This window comes from Penicillium longicatenatum (assembly GCF_028827895.1).
Source record: "Penicillium longicatenatum strain IBT 33135 chromosome Unknown contig_3_segment0_segment0, whole genome shotgun sequence".
NCBI classification, from domain to species: Eukaryota; Fungi; Ascomycota; class Eurotiomycetes; order Eurotiales; family Aspergillaceae; genus Penicillium; species Penicillium longicatenatum.
This window is the reverse complement of record NW_026643121.1, coordinates 1,885,842-1,899,605: the sequence shown is the minus strand read 5'-3', so window position 1 is coordinate 1,899,605 and position 13,764 is coordinate 1,885,842. Positions and strand designations below refer to the sequence as shown.

The following is a 13,764-nucleotide window of genomic DNA, read 5'->3' as shown; positions in this document are numbered from 1 at the left end:
TGGAGCAGCCAAAGTCAGCATCAGCCAAATTTAATTCGAAACGCCTTTGCCCCGGGATCTGGATCCCAAAAATCTAAATCGGCTTCGAAAAGTTTTCCGTAAAAAACCACTGTCGTCGACTAGATGTAAACAATCATGTTCCTGCGGTCGTGTCGCAGCAAGACCTCACCAACGCGTTACGGACAGCAAACGTTACACATCAGTCTCTTCAGGTTTAATCGTGGCTTCATTTCTCTTTCTGAAATTCCTTGAAGTAGCGTTGATCAATCTTCAACTTTGTCTCAACGACCATAATTTCCTTACTCGGACACGATGGGCAGCGGATTATCGCTCAATTGCGGCAGCAGGCTTTCCTATCACCACCATTTGAATTTCAGCATTGGCTGTTGTTTTGAAATAGAGGCAGACGTGCATGTTGTTCTTGAGTAAGTCTGCATCAACGCGCCTCACTTGTTGATGCCGGATTTACAGGGTCCTGGCCATAGCCCACTTAAAATATTTTTACTGAGTGTAGCCATGCCACATTGACTGCAGTACTGGGAAATTTGACCCTTGCCTCCCTGCTCTGCTCATTGCCCACAGACGTGTCGTCCGCCAACACAGTGAGGCTTTGTGATCGTGATGAGACTACGCTACGATGCTGTGGAAGGTGTTCTGATTCTTTTCCTCTTGTATTATCCCTCCAAAGCAACCTTGCTTTCAGATGCGAAGAGGCCAAATATTTTCGAAGGTGCTTCTTGATTCAATCACTCGGTACCGCAGTCCGTGGCTCTGACGCTGATCTGTCCTTGACAACATACATCCATGACTGACACCATGAGCCGGACTGCGGCCAATGCTAGCCTTCGGATTCAGAGAACCTTTTATGTTACTTGTCTATGCTGCGTCTCTAGCACTCACATTATGGAAAAGATCAAAAAGTAGACATGTGATTATCGCACTATTGAATGGTACAGTATCACGTACTGTAGCTTGGTACTATACAGTACTCCCTATGATGGAAGCCTTATGGTGCCATCCAGCTTGTACTGCCCACGGGCCGGAATTAAACCCACGCACGGACCATACGTCTGCGATCTTCGACGCGCCGAAGTTGTTTGGTGTATACAATCACTTCCCCACATACCTCACCTACTTCACCGTCGTGGATGTCCCTCTCGCCCTATATTATACGACCCAAATCCACTTCCTTGTCTTCGCGAGAGGTCGTTCGGGCCCCGAGGTATACTTCGGACTTTTCTCTTGCTCCCCGAGACCCGTTGAAAGTGGGTTGAGCTCACGTGTCTATCCGGCATAACTCGGAATGGGATGGGTCTTTTTCGGCATATATTGATCTCTTTACGATGATTGTGAAGGATACATATGATCTGCATTAGTGGACAGAGTCTTCAACGCCAAATCACGAAACATGGCACAAAGGCCCCAGGCCTCAAGAATCTCAAAACCGAGCAGTCCGTTGATCTGCCTCAGAGATGATAGATTGAGCTCCGAGCGTTTCCGCGTCTGGAGTAATCGGCGTCTCTGTCTCCCCAGCCGGGACAAGTCTCGCTGGCTTACAAGCACCATTGGCTCGCGACCCGGAGGGCCAGCCTTGGTGACTGCGTCTTGAACGAAACGGTGGGGGGCGGCCATTTGGGGTCCGGCCATTTGGGGTCGTAAGCTCGCGCGAGGCGGTGTCATGCTATCCGAATCCTGATCAGTAAGACCGATGAAAGAGCGAAGTGGGTGAAGCTCCCTTACATACTAGCAGGCTCAAGGACTTGAAGGGTGACTTAGGCGGGCGCCACGAGGGGGAATCGATGTCTAGCATGGGCTTGGTCGTCAGTAAGATCGCACGCGGAGAGTTAGTTTGATTACCTATACTTACTTAGCAGTCATTAAATATTAATAGACTTGACAGAGAGAAAGTGACGTGGAACGAGCGGCGTGGGTTATATATGGAAGGATTCCGAGCCTTTCCCGAAATAGTTAGCTGGAAAGTCCGCCGTCCACTCCACGGAAACGAGCAACATCTGGTCGCTCAGGTTGACAGGGCCTCCAGCAAGTGCTCCTTCCACAGAGGCCGCCACTCTCCTGGCTATCGATATGCTTGTAACCGCCACTGCGACTAGGCCACAAGATGAAGACTCAATGCGGATGCTGGCAAAGTTGACGACTGTATAGCCTGTCAACCCTTAGACATCTAGAGATGTCCGATCTGGCCATCTTTTTGGTCGCAGACGCGCAATCTTTCCCGCTTTTGTGTTATTGCCAGTTCCCGCAGACGACTAAAGTTTTGAAATGAAAATGCACAAATGGCATGCGTACTGTATCAAGGTAGCTACAGTAAGGTTGCGCAATAGTTGTGCTTCACGCTATCCAAGGGCTAGTCAAATGAGATCTATTGAATTAGAAAGAGGAAAGTCTTTGCCTGATCGCTTTTGTTGATTGGATGAAGTTCATTTGATGCAGTTGATTAGATGAAGTTGATTAGATGAAGTTGATTTGATGAAGTTGATTTGATGAAGTTGATTTGATGAAGTTGATTTGATGAAGTTGATTTGATGAAGTTGATTTGATGAAGTTGATTTGATGAAGTTGATTTGATGAAGTTGATTTGATGAAGTTGATTTCACGGATTTTGATCATGGGTGCTGATCATGGGTGCTGATTTAATGAAAACCAATCCACTAACCCCAGATTCATTGGTTCGGGTGATATTCATGGACTACGCACGGACCTCCTGTTTGATGGTACGCGTCCCACGGCTTCTTTTCACCCAATGATCATGACGTGTCTTCGCGAAGCGAGATCTTATCCATGGTCCGCTCCGAGACTATTTGCAAATCGCGCAATTGTTTCTTACTCTGGCTTCGCGCTATCTCTCATAGCCTAGACAAGTAACTCATGTGATCTCCATGACTACGCAATTCGTTCCTATCGATGAATTGATCCGCATCCTCGAAGCACCTTCCCGCTACATCCGTCGCATTAACTTCATCCACTAACAACATCCCATCTAGAATCACAGTAAGACGCTCAATTACTCCGTGAAATAAAAGACTTTAACTCATTGGCCTAACGAACAGAGCTTGCGACGACTCCGCTAAGAGAATGCCAAGCCTTTCAGAAGGGCATGGTCTTGGTACGAAAGCTACCTCTCAAGGACAGAGCTCATCTCAAATGCTCAATCGGAGCGATGCTAGGTCTAACCGAAAAGTGAAGAGAAGAAAGCTAGTCGCCCGCATTCTAGATGACCTGCGGCGGGAAGAGCCGGAAGAGAAGCTTGACGTGCTCAACGAGGCACATGCTCGAATTGAACAACTGGAGCGCGAAAACCAACATCTTCGACAGCGTAACCAGATTTTGCTCGAAGGCTTCAAGCGCACGCGAGCCACGATGTTCAATCTCATGTCACAAGTGGCGAATCTACGACGGAGGATATAAGGTGTTAGCCCATCCACGGCGAATCTTAGTACCACTTCAAGCGCTGTCTCGACTATGATCAATGGAAATCTTGTATTTGTATATTCGGTGGATTGCAGTAGGAGGACAAAATGCCAGAGATCGTCGGTGGTCGAGATACATTTGAAAATCTTCAAGACGTAAGGATCGTAATCTGATGAATTCACCATGCTGGAATGTCTGAATGGCTTGATCTTGATTGCAGACCGGGGACAAGCATGGACCGAAACCAACCGCTTCTTACAACATGATCAAATTCCATCCCCAGATCCACTTAGTGAAATTTCATCAATCCTCCGTGTATTGGGCCCACCAACTGTCTTGGCCCCACTAAAAGAAGAGGCTGGGGATCAAAGTGCACATCTTGGCTGTCCTGGCTCCCCTAGTGTCATAGTATAAAGAGAGCTGATGTGCCCCTGGGAAGCTCTCCTCCCCAAGTCTTCCCTTCGTGACCTCATTTGAGGCACGATGACAGACAGTACCCACGAAGCGTCTACCAAGGCGTGAACGAGGAAGGTCTTCCCTTCGTGACCTCAGTTGAGGCATGATGACAGACTACCCACGAAGCGTCCACCAAGGCGTGAACGAGGAAGGTCTTTATGACAGTACCCACGAAGCGTCTACCAAGGCGTGAACGAGGAAGGTCTTCCCTTCGTAGCCCACACGCGTGGAGATACGAGGAGGGACCTCCAGCGATGGACAGACACCTCTTCGCGGTGCTGGAGACTAGTATTCAAACCGTTTGCCGACTTTTTGAAGAAGCCAAGATCTGTTCCAAGATTAGATACTGTATTTCCAAATTAGATTTCTGTCTTTCCTATCATTTTCAGACTGTGTTGAAGGATAAATATCATATCATCCGTAGATACACAGGCTGGTATTCCTAGTATATCCTTCTTTCCATCACCATTTCATGCTAAGCAGTCTCCGATAGAGAAATTTCTATTGTTTGAAATGCATATTGGAAGCTAAAACCATAATAAATGGAATGATTCAGTCATACCTACATATTCAAGTTCACGCCCAGTGATGAAGCAAAAATAACCGTTTAGCCATCTGTTCCAGTTTTGGATATGTATACGCAAAATGTATTCGTATCAATATCATGTCCCGAAGAGAATTAAGTATGATGACCGTTGTCAATACTGAACGAATTCTGCTGATCCTGGCTGTATCATTTCCCCCATTACTTGCCATACAGTCCCTGATGGAGAAGACATCTATAGTTTGAAGAGTAGTCGCCACCCATGGTCTACAGGTATAGCCCGCTGGTTTGCGTGCCAGGGTTATTAAACCATACATTAATAGAGCATCTGTCTGCTGCATGTGCATTTTCAAGCTCACGCACAGCGACGAGGCCAAAAGCATCTGTTCGGCCATTGTCATACTACCACGGGGAAAATTGGAGGACCTTAACAAATTCGATCAAGCTAAGTTTCCCTATGACATGATTCCTGATGGTCCCTTTGCGGAGACACAACATCTTATCCTACGTCACTACCCTGTTTGACCTGCTTGTAGATTTCCAAATTGCCTTGGGTTGAAATAATGCCATCCAATTTCATTTGTGGATTTCTTCCGGTATTCTTGAATAAAATTACGTCTATATGAATGAGGATTCCGGGTTTAATGGAATTACAGAAGCGCAGCTTTTTATGTACCCAGCAAGATCCTTACTCTGAGGCCTGGGGTGAATTCCACCCAAGTAAATGGCATCAATATCATTGATAAAAATGCACAGCAAAAGGACCTGTAAGAGAAAGAAAATAAACCAAGGTATCCGAGCAAGGGGTGGATGAGGATTATTCAACATACCGGTTTCTGTCCGTACAAGGTGGTTCTATGAGGTCTTTTATATGCTATGATTGAGAACAACCAGATTTGAAAAATTCATTGTGATCCCACAGGCTTGTGGGACATAAGATGCTTTTCCAAAACATGTTGAGTAGTGTGTGGTTGATTGCAGGGAACGCAAAATATCATGTTGGATCTGAAAAGGATAGCCCAAGAAACAAGGAAGAATGCTGGTATGTTCTCGGCGAATAGAGATATTCAAAGTAGGGCTCTCTGAAATTTGTAAGTTAATTCGAATGATCCGATTTTGGAAGGCTGTAGCAATGATGTGATGGTAGGCAGTCTGCATCTGGGCATGGCTCTCGAAAACAATGATCGCTGGGCGGAACCGTCAAAAGGGGAGCTTCTGACGTCTGTATCCATACCGATGGCCGAAATTTAGATTATTCGAATTAAGGATGAGGGAAAAGTGTTCAATTCTTCAAGGCCATAAACGGTTATATTAATTTGTTGTATCCAACTCTGACCTCTCATTATTGGAATTGAGTTTCATACTGCATTATCCATTATAGTCGTATTATTTAATCATGCTTATTGTCTGGAATCCAGAAATTTGTAATCCGACAGTTCTCATTTTCATCTCAGCGTGACCTTTATCCATTTGATGAAGAGCGCCGGATGAAAAAATCGGTGACGACAAATCTGCGCTCAAAATCTACTGGTTGATAAGGCATTCAGACAGCCGAAGAATGATCAGCTCCCGATTGCTTGTTCTCAAAGTATCTTGCGATTTGCTGCGATTTGCGATTAAGGGATGGCGGGGCACTAGAGTTGTATGAATTCACGGACCACATCCAGCGTTCGGATCTCCTGGAGCGTCAAATGATATTACGTTGATAATACATCGAGCAAAAGTACAGCCACGCTATTGAGAGACTATAAAGAGAGCAGAGGTCCATCAGGGTGGAAGTTTGACAGGGGAAGTATCTCTTGTGGATATATCTCGGCCGTGAACAGCACATACATCACTACATCACGCACTACCAGTCAGAGAAGCTATTCAATCACGTCATAATGGATCAATCGGTAGGCCAAATATTATTTTTATTTTGATTGTTATAACAGACCACGCTCACACAAATGTAGGAAGTCATTCGAATGATATCGACCTTCAACTCGCGCTGGGTTCTTTCGGAGCGCCGCCTTGCCAAATATCAGCAGGAATTGGCAGAGACACGGCAGTCGCTGGTACAGACCAACAGGGACTTGGATGAAGTTGCGAAGCTAGCAGAAGTGCTCTATGAGACGAATCGAAGAATGGGAGTCGTCACTGACTATCTTCTGAAGCATCAAGGCTTGAAAGATGGAGATAAAGAGCCCAAGTCGTTTGATGCGATGTTTAATTGGGCCGTAGTGCAAGCGGGGTTATCCTTGGGAACAGAGCCCGAAGAAGGCGGGGTGCCTGTCAAAAATACAACAGACAGTGATGTCAGAGCTGGGGCAAATGTTCTATTGGAAATGAGCAATGCAAATAAGTCTATTTAGATGTTGCTTGGTTGTATCAGGAACGAAGTCGTGCCATCGAATTTCACTGCCGGAATATCTATACGGATAATCAATTTTCAATTTTTCATCTTATCTCCGCTTTGTATAGATCCTCATGTACTTCCTTTGCAACAGAACAAGCGACCATCATTTGGAGTACATACAACAACATTCTGAAGAGGGCTTGAAGATTCCTCGACGAAGTAATCACAGAAAGAGAATTAAGTACGAATAGTGTGCTCTCTGAAAAAAAGCCTTCGACAAGAAGAACAAAGGAAGGAATGTAAATGTATTTATTTAATGTGACGCTTCTCTCAAGGTTGTTTACAACAAAAGTAAATTTGGGGGCAGTCGCAAGATATAAATGCTAGAATCATGACTTGGCCATTTTCCGTCCACGAGAGCTCAAAATGGTCAGAGCACAATCTACCAGTTATGTCATTTTCAAAGTCTATTCAGGGTCAGCTGCTGCATTGATGCCGACCGACTAGCCAGGGGCAGCAAAATTTGAACAATCAGCTCTTGGTTCGCAAGAATGCTTGCTTGATGCTTTATCCAATGCGAGGCGAGAAGCCCTTTACAAGAAAAATTGTACAATGACCCTTGGAAGGTTCTTTGTAGCGTTGACTCTGTCCTCTGTTCTAATTGTATGCTTATAGTAGAGGCTTGCCGATAGAAACATCGTGAGCATGAGAGCTCCTGAAAGTGTACTTGAGCATGAAAGGTGGGGCTATTGAGAACCAGATTTACGGATATGTCCATTGGCATATACGCCACGTCACTGTGCTTTCAAAGATCATCGAATGTCAGGTGTACTATACACAAGTCTGATCCTGTTTCTGCCCTGGCCTGCTGAGACTGGTTACTGGTGAATTGTCAAAATGTAGAGAGAGATGCAAACCTGTGAAAAACCTCGAGGTCCTCAAATATGCCAGTCTCGGTTTGATTCACAGAGTTCATCCACGTCAGCTGCGCGCGATACAATATCAAAGTTTCATCAATACTTTAATATTTCCAAGCACTTGAAAATGCATCTTAAAAATCGTAAATTTGATGGTATACATTGGTGTAGGCTTTGAAATTAATGAATGCGCCCAGTATTTAGCCTCGTAGTATGTTTCCGCCTTTTATAAATCTCAAGAAACACCCATTCTCTTCTAATAACAGGAAAGAAACCATTCTGATTTGACCGAGGTATTGCGGTTGGCTTTTCCTTTTATCTGGTTCCTGTATTGACTCTCGTTCACTTAGTCCGACTCCTATACACCAGGAAACTCCAGACTGACTGCTTCGCCGATAAGCTCCCAGCCTAGGACCAAGCGCTCAGTCGTGCCAGTAAGGTTTCCTCCGGCTGCCTTCAACGGTTTACATCCATCAAGCTCGCCCTCGATTAAACCACCCACAATTTGCATAGCCTCATAATGAATCTGAGACAACGACACTCTGGAAATATATCTGACGCAAGAATAGCACGACGATCTCAATTCAAGGTCCTCTTACGCCCACAGTTTATGCCAAAGAAGACATTACCCAAGGCTTTGAAACTAAGAGACCGCAATGCCTGGCTTAAATGCCTGCGGCCTAGGTCTACGCCCCGAGCAGTGTTTGCTGAGAAACCCGGGCTGAAGATATAATGCCTGTGTCACGTCTATCGAAAATGATATTTCACAGTTTGGCAATAGAGCGTTAGATTATCAATGGTCTCGCTTAAAATTGCTTCAAATAAATGCTTCCTTATAATATCTGTCTGACCATCGATATGGTACATCGGTCAAGTCCTGCTATTAGTCAATTCGTTTTGAGGGACTCGCTGATGGAGGATGGTGCCCAGTCTTGGGCACTACCCGTCGTTTGGCTCATATCGTCAAGCCTAATATTCAATCAAAAATAGCTTACGGATAGGGTACTTTAGGCTGTATTAAATTGAAACTAAGTATCGGTCATTAATTTGATCTAGATTGGTACTGCGCTTTTGCTTGAATGATAGACACTGTATGCCTTGATTGTCCACATTATGTAAAATCACTACCACTGATGTGTCCAGATTCTGCCTAGGTCTCTGAAGAAATGAATCAATAGTTTATATTCATCAATATTCTAAGTATTCACCAAAATGATCATATTCATTTCGGAACTCTAAAGCTTACTCTTTGAATAGCATATCCCAAGCCCAAATATTCTGATCCATTTTAATATTGACGATGTAAATAATTCCCCTCGTTGTAATCAACTTCATACGTGACAGGTAGTGACAGGTAAGCTATGTTATAGGCCGCAGTATGTCTTGATTCTTAAGGCCTTCACAAATGAAGTTTGTGGCCCGTGACTGGAATGGGTAGCCCGAGCAGCCAATCACAAAACTAGGAGGAAACTTGCATGAACGAATGCATGTTACCAAGATTCCTTCAATCAGAAAGAGCTCAGGTTATCCTAGCAATACGACCTTAAAATTTATTGCATCTGGTGCAGATCAGGAAAACAAACTCATATCGTTGGCGTGATTTTTTCAGATATCTACCATGAAGCCAAGTTGATAAAAAATAGATTTTCTCGTCATGCATGCTACGTAGCCTTATTTGCTCCCTCTGAAATGTAGAATAAATTAATATCCCTTAAACCGTGGAAAATATTGATTTGCATATTCCAGCGCAGCGCTAACACCGTGAACGCAAGCTGTATCGACGCACATTCATTGTAGCAAATGCGCAGGTTCGATAGAGTCCGCATTTTTTCACAGGCAGCAGGATAGTCCATATGTCAATTACACTAAAAGCAAACTAGGCGGAGACATCCGGCGAAATAAATGCGGGCCACTCTATGTTAACTATTCAGCAACAACAAACGAGCGACTACTTGTAGTGCAAATGGAAGACCCGCATTTTCTGAGATAGAAAACTGCCTCACAGTTCTTACAATAACGAGAGGGAAACTATAAAGGTCAGAGATAGCCACAGATAGAATAAGCAGCGCATATTCACTTCTCTTGGATGTTCACAGCAATGACCAATTCCAACCACGAGCAAGATATAGCGTCTGAAGTGCCCCAAATGGGTTCATCATACACACCTTCCGAAAGCGACTCTCTCTTCTCTACCCCTATGGACCAGGACACAGAGCAATGGACTGTGAGCGAGAAAAAATCCCTTTTCCGTACTCCTCTAACGTATCAGTGACAGGTGCCCGATGCTAGCCCCCCTTCCGCTCAGCCTGAAGCCGACTCTTGTCGGCCACTAACCCATGAACTAGTGCGCCTTGATCACGAGAACGGTGAGCGACCGCCTCATACGTCAGAGGTCTTTCGGCTTTACGCAGCCCTTTGGGACACTTACAATAAGAGAACTGCTGAATTGCGTCGTCTTGAGGAAGAAAATTACATGCTTCGTTCGGCGAACATTCAATTCTGCCATCAACTTCAAGCTCTTGAACGTCGCAGTATTGACCAAGGGGCAATGTTGGCATTTTCAGAACAGGGATTGGAAAACTTTCGAAAGGGAATCAGCGCCGTTCTCGAGGCATGGGAGAATAATCCATCCAATACTGGCTCAGTATGATTGGCAAGTACGCTCCCTTTGTCGGGCATCGGAATGATTCCTAGTTTTGATCACATCTCAAGCTCAATCGCAAGACGCAAAGTTGTTTTACGAGTGGCTGAACTAGGTGCATTTGGCTCTTAATAGCTAGGGCTGTGATTAAAACGAGGATAAATTGCTATTGTTTCAGATGAAATGAAAGACAATATCCAGTTGACTGAAGTCAACTTGACACTTTGTAAAGTAATCGCAGTATATAACTCTATGGTGTGGCTCAGCTTCTGGTTTGCGCCAGGCTAATATCACAACATATCACACTGCGATGAGCGATGGTGAATCATGAGCTTTGTTTGTTCTAGATACTAGAACGCAGCCGCTTGTCGAAAACTGAATATTGAAGGGCTCGTACAAGACGTAAAGTAATCTAGTGCTCATGAATTCGAGTGGACTCATTTAGATTTGGAACTCAAAGTGGCATTTGCTAGTGACAATAAAAAACAGTGATAAGGCGGTTAGATGGAAATTCATCCAATTGTTGACATACTTACCGAGTGGTCGATTAATCAACCCATGTCTTTAGAAAATGTCGCAGATGAAAGAGCGTGAATTGAAACGACTACAGTGGGGCGCCTATTTCGAACCCAGTGTTCGCCCCACATGAGTAAATTGATCACCCTAGTTCATTGAATTTTGATTAGAACTGATTGCACGATGAATAGCTTCTTCCCGGTATTACCATTTAACTATGCCTTGCGGGCGAATTTAGCATATTGTATAATATGAGAGCTGCTACCTGAAATAACAAATAGTTTCATCATTCGGTTGCTTGAAGGAATTGAGAGATGAAGGTGGCCAAGTGGGTAATTTAAAGCTGAAGTGCGAATTCATGTGCTTTCTAGATCTTCGAAAACCCTTTGCCAGAATGCATTAGCAGGAAATTGTCATCAGAATATTTCAGATGAACCCCCTTGTATAAAGGCCAAGCGGACCGGAAGAAGAGGTATTTCCCTCATATTTCACATTTCTCTGGCCATGGAACAGACAGTTGCAACGGGTCAAAATGGTCTCTCCGTCACACCGCGTGGTTTATGTCAAAATTCTCGTTCTTCGGATTGCCACATAGATTTAGATCTGGAAGCGCTGTGGAAAGACTTTCCTGATGCCCCGACACCGCCTCCCTGCCTTGCCACCGGAGATATCATACCACCTCATAATTCGAAAGCCATTTTGCTGAACCAACGACCTGAGATTGAATATATCTTTTTTTCTATTCCGGAAAGCAAACATGGATTCTACTGGTTTGGACCAGACCCGTTGGACCCTGAGACTTGTGCAAATGATATTTTCTCCCACATTTCCGCTTTCACTTTTATGGATGAAGTTGTTTGGGTGGAGTTTGAACTATGCAAAATTAGTCTCATCACTGGGGAAACGATCGAGAGACATCTGTTCTACCTACCACGACGACAGTCAGCGCTCGGAAACCTGGCACATATCCGTCGCCGTATACTGGAACATATTTCCGGCTATGATCATGAGACTGTAACAGGCCTTTATCGACTCCGACTGTCGATATACCCACGACAAGGCCTATCTCCACATTGTGAAATCCGAAGTAAAGTGATTTACGGTGGTGATTGCGATGGGTCTACGCTAGATCCAAACTTTTTTGTTCAAAATGTGGCGGCAAACTTTCAGGGATAATGATCAACCGACGTGAAAAGGATGTAATTTTAGAAAGAGGAGATTCATGAAAATAAGACCTATTATTCCAAGTCTGTTAAGCCTATTATTCTTTCAATCAATAAACAGCAGCTTGACAATGTAGTTGAGGAATGATATAAACTAATGATCCGGAGCAGTTTCCAGTGCTCTATTCAAAGGCCATCAAGTAACCCTCTGAACAGAAGCAGAGAGAATTTGAACCATCGATTGCCAATCGGATAGAATGGCCATCAAGTGTTGGTACAACGAACATCTGTGAAAAGTTTAACATCAATAATCTGTAAAGTGTCCTGATTCGTGATCTCCTAGACCGGCTCAACAAATGAATGGTGCACAGACACTAGATAGCTGATTATGGAAGCAGTTCTCTATAGGGGAGGTCCCCAATAGCTAGATTTCTTTGCTCGCGAACTAAAGCCCATTCAACTATTTCGAGAGACCTGTCTTCCTATGAGTAACTCCTCATGTTCCTAGCCTTTCAAAATATTTAAAATGACAGATCATGCCGTAACTTAGAGTCATCTGCACGAATAAACTTCAAAACCTGACTTCGTCTTCCAGTCGGAGGCCGTGTGATCAAACAATTCTTCCCCTCGGAATTCACCCTATGATAATAACTAATGGCCAGAATTAAATGAAGGTTTATTAGGCAGGCGGTTGACTGCACTTTCGTCATCACTAAATCGAGGTTTAAAGAAGGGCTCCGTCCCTAAGGCATATTAAGTCACAATCAGTAACCGAAAAACGCTTCTCATTTTAGCTCAAAAGATAGATTGAATGTATTGAAGTTACCGGGTGGGAAATTGCATGGAGACTCCTAAAAAATAATCCTTTGTCAATTTTTAGTGAGGGAATCAAAAAAGAATGCAAGATCACTTCATTTATAACGGAAAATCAAGAACTTGATCGCTTCCAAGTAAACGTACATCTATTATAAATGCCCCTTAGTCTATCTGAATATATGTGGGCTTCAACTAAGTCGATGATAGATCTCTTTGCCAGGCAGACTGCTTTTTGAATGCTGTACTGAAAGCCCATGCAACCCGTCCACCACCCAATCCATAACTTAGATAACTTTGATAGTACTTCCGAAGAGAAGACACCGACAGCTAGATTACTGGTTTCGTGAGAGGCTCACACCCTAGAAAGTTGAAAATGCGCCTGTTTTCAGGTAATGTTAGTCGCCTGATTTCCATTGGCGCGTTGTCTCTTTCAGGGGCGGTATTGGTTTGCCTGTCAGTTGTTTTCGCTGGATGTACTTCGTCTTCCTCTCCGTCCCATCTGTATTTTTTAAAGGTAAGACTGTTCTTTTCACATGTTTCAGATATCAAGGTTAACCGCCCATCAAAGGTCAATTTGAGCAACTTCCCGGAAGTTAGCGATCTCAATCTTCGCCGTTCAATAGACTTGACTGTGGTCACAGACGGAGCCACGAGTGTCGTCAATAGTGCGACGGAAAGTTTGCATAACGCAGCGGATGAGGCGTCAACTGCAGTTGAGAGTGCAGCAACCAAGATTTCGACCGCAGCAAGCGGGGTCGTCAGTCAAGCTAGTAGTGTCTTAGAAACATTAGAAAAACAGCTTCAGTTAGAATTACCAGCCTTCTACACTGTTGGCTTATGGGGGTATTGTGAAGGTAATGACACCCAAGTCGATTCATGTTCATCCCCTAGTACTTCTTTCACATTTAACCTCTCTGGAATTCTGAATTCTTTCTCTACGGAAA

The 13,764-nt window shown here is 44.2% G+C and overlaps 4 protein-coding genes across 4 annotated transcripts, besides 1 other annotated feature; 3 read left to right on the top strand and 1 right to left on the bottom strand.

Moving 5' to 3' along the window:
- Positions 1-1,338: 1,338 nt before the first annotated feature.
- N7484_006079 (uncharacterized protein) lies at positions 1,339-1,878 on the bottom strand (the record flags this gene model as incomplete). The annotated part of the gene is made up of 2 exons (XM_057116497.1): positions 1,339-1,735; positions 1,868-1,878. 2 exons carry the CDS (start codon positions 1,876-1,878, stop codon positions 1,339-1,341), a joined length of 408 nt encoding a protein of 135 aa, XP_056972380.1.
- A 1,284-nt stretch (positions 1,879-3,162) lies between these two features.
- On the top strand, positions 3,163-3,426 carry N7484_006078 (uncharacterized protein; the record flags this gene model as incomplete). Its single annotated transcript, XM_057116496.1, has 1 exon — positions 3,163-3,426. The coding sequence occupies one exon, from the start codon at positions 3,163-3,165 to the stop codon at positions 3,424-3,426; it is 264 nt and encodes an 87-aa protein (XP_056972379.1).
- A 2,886-nt stretch (positions 3,427-6,312) lies between these two features.
- N7484_006077 (uncharacterized protein) lies at positions 6,313-6,783 on the top strand (the record flags this gene model as incomplete). The annotated part of the gene is made up of 2 exons (XM_057116495.1): positions 6,313-6,324; positions 6,385-6,783. 2 exons carry the CDS (start codon positions 6,313-6,315, stop codon positions 6,781-6,783), a joined length of 411 nt encoding a protein of 136 aa, XP_056972378.1.
- Positions 6,784-9,782: 2,999 nt separating this feature from the next.
- On the top strand, positions 9,783-10,334 carry N7484_006076 (uncharacterized protein; the record flags this gene model as incomplete). The annotated part of the gene is made up of 2 exons (XM_057116494.1): positions 9,783-9,908; positions 9,960-10,334. The coding sequence occupies 2 exons, from the start codon at positions 9,783-9,785 to the stop codon at positions 10,332-10,334; spliced, it is 501 nt and encodes a 166-aa protein (XP_056972377.1).
- A 3,181-nt stretch (positions 10,335-13,515) lies between these two features.
- Positions 13,516-13,602: a sequence feature (Short protein (N7484_006075, KAJ5643568.1) was converted to a misc_feature.).
- Positions 13,603-13,764: the final 162 nt, after the last annotated feature.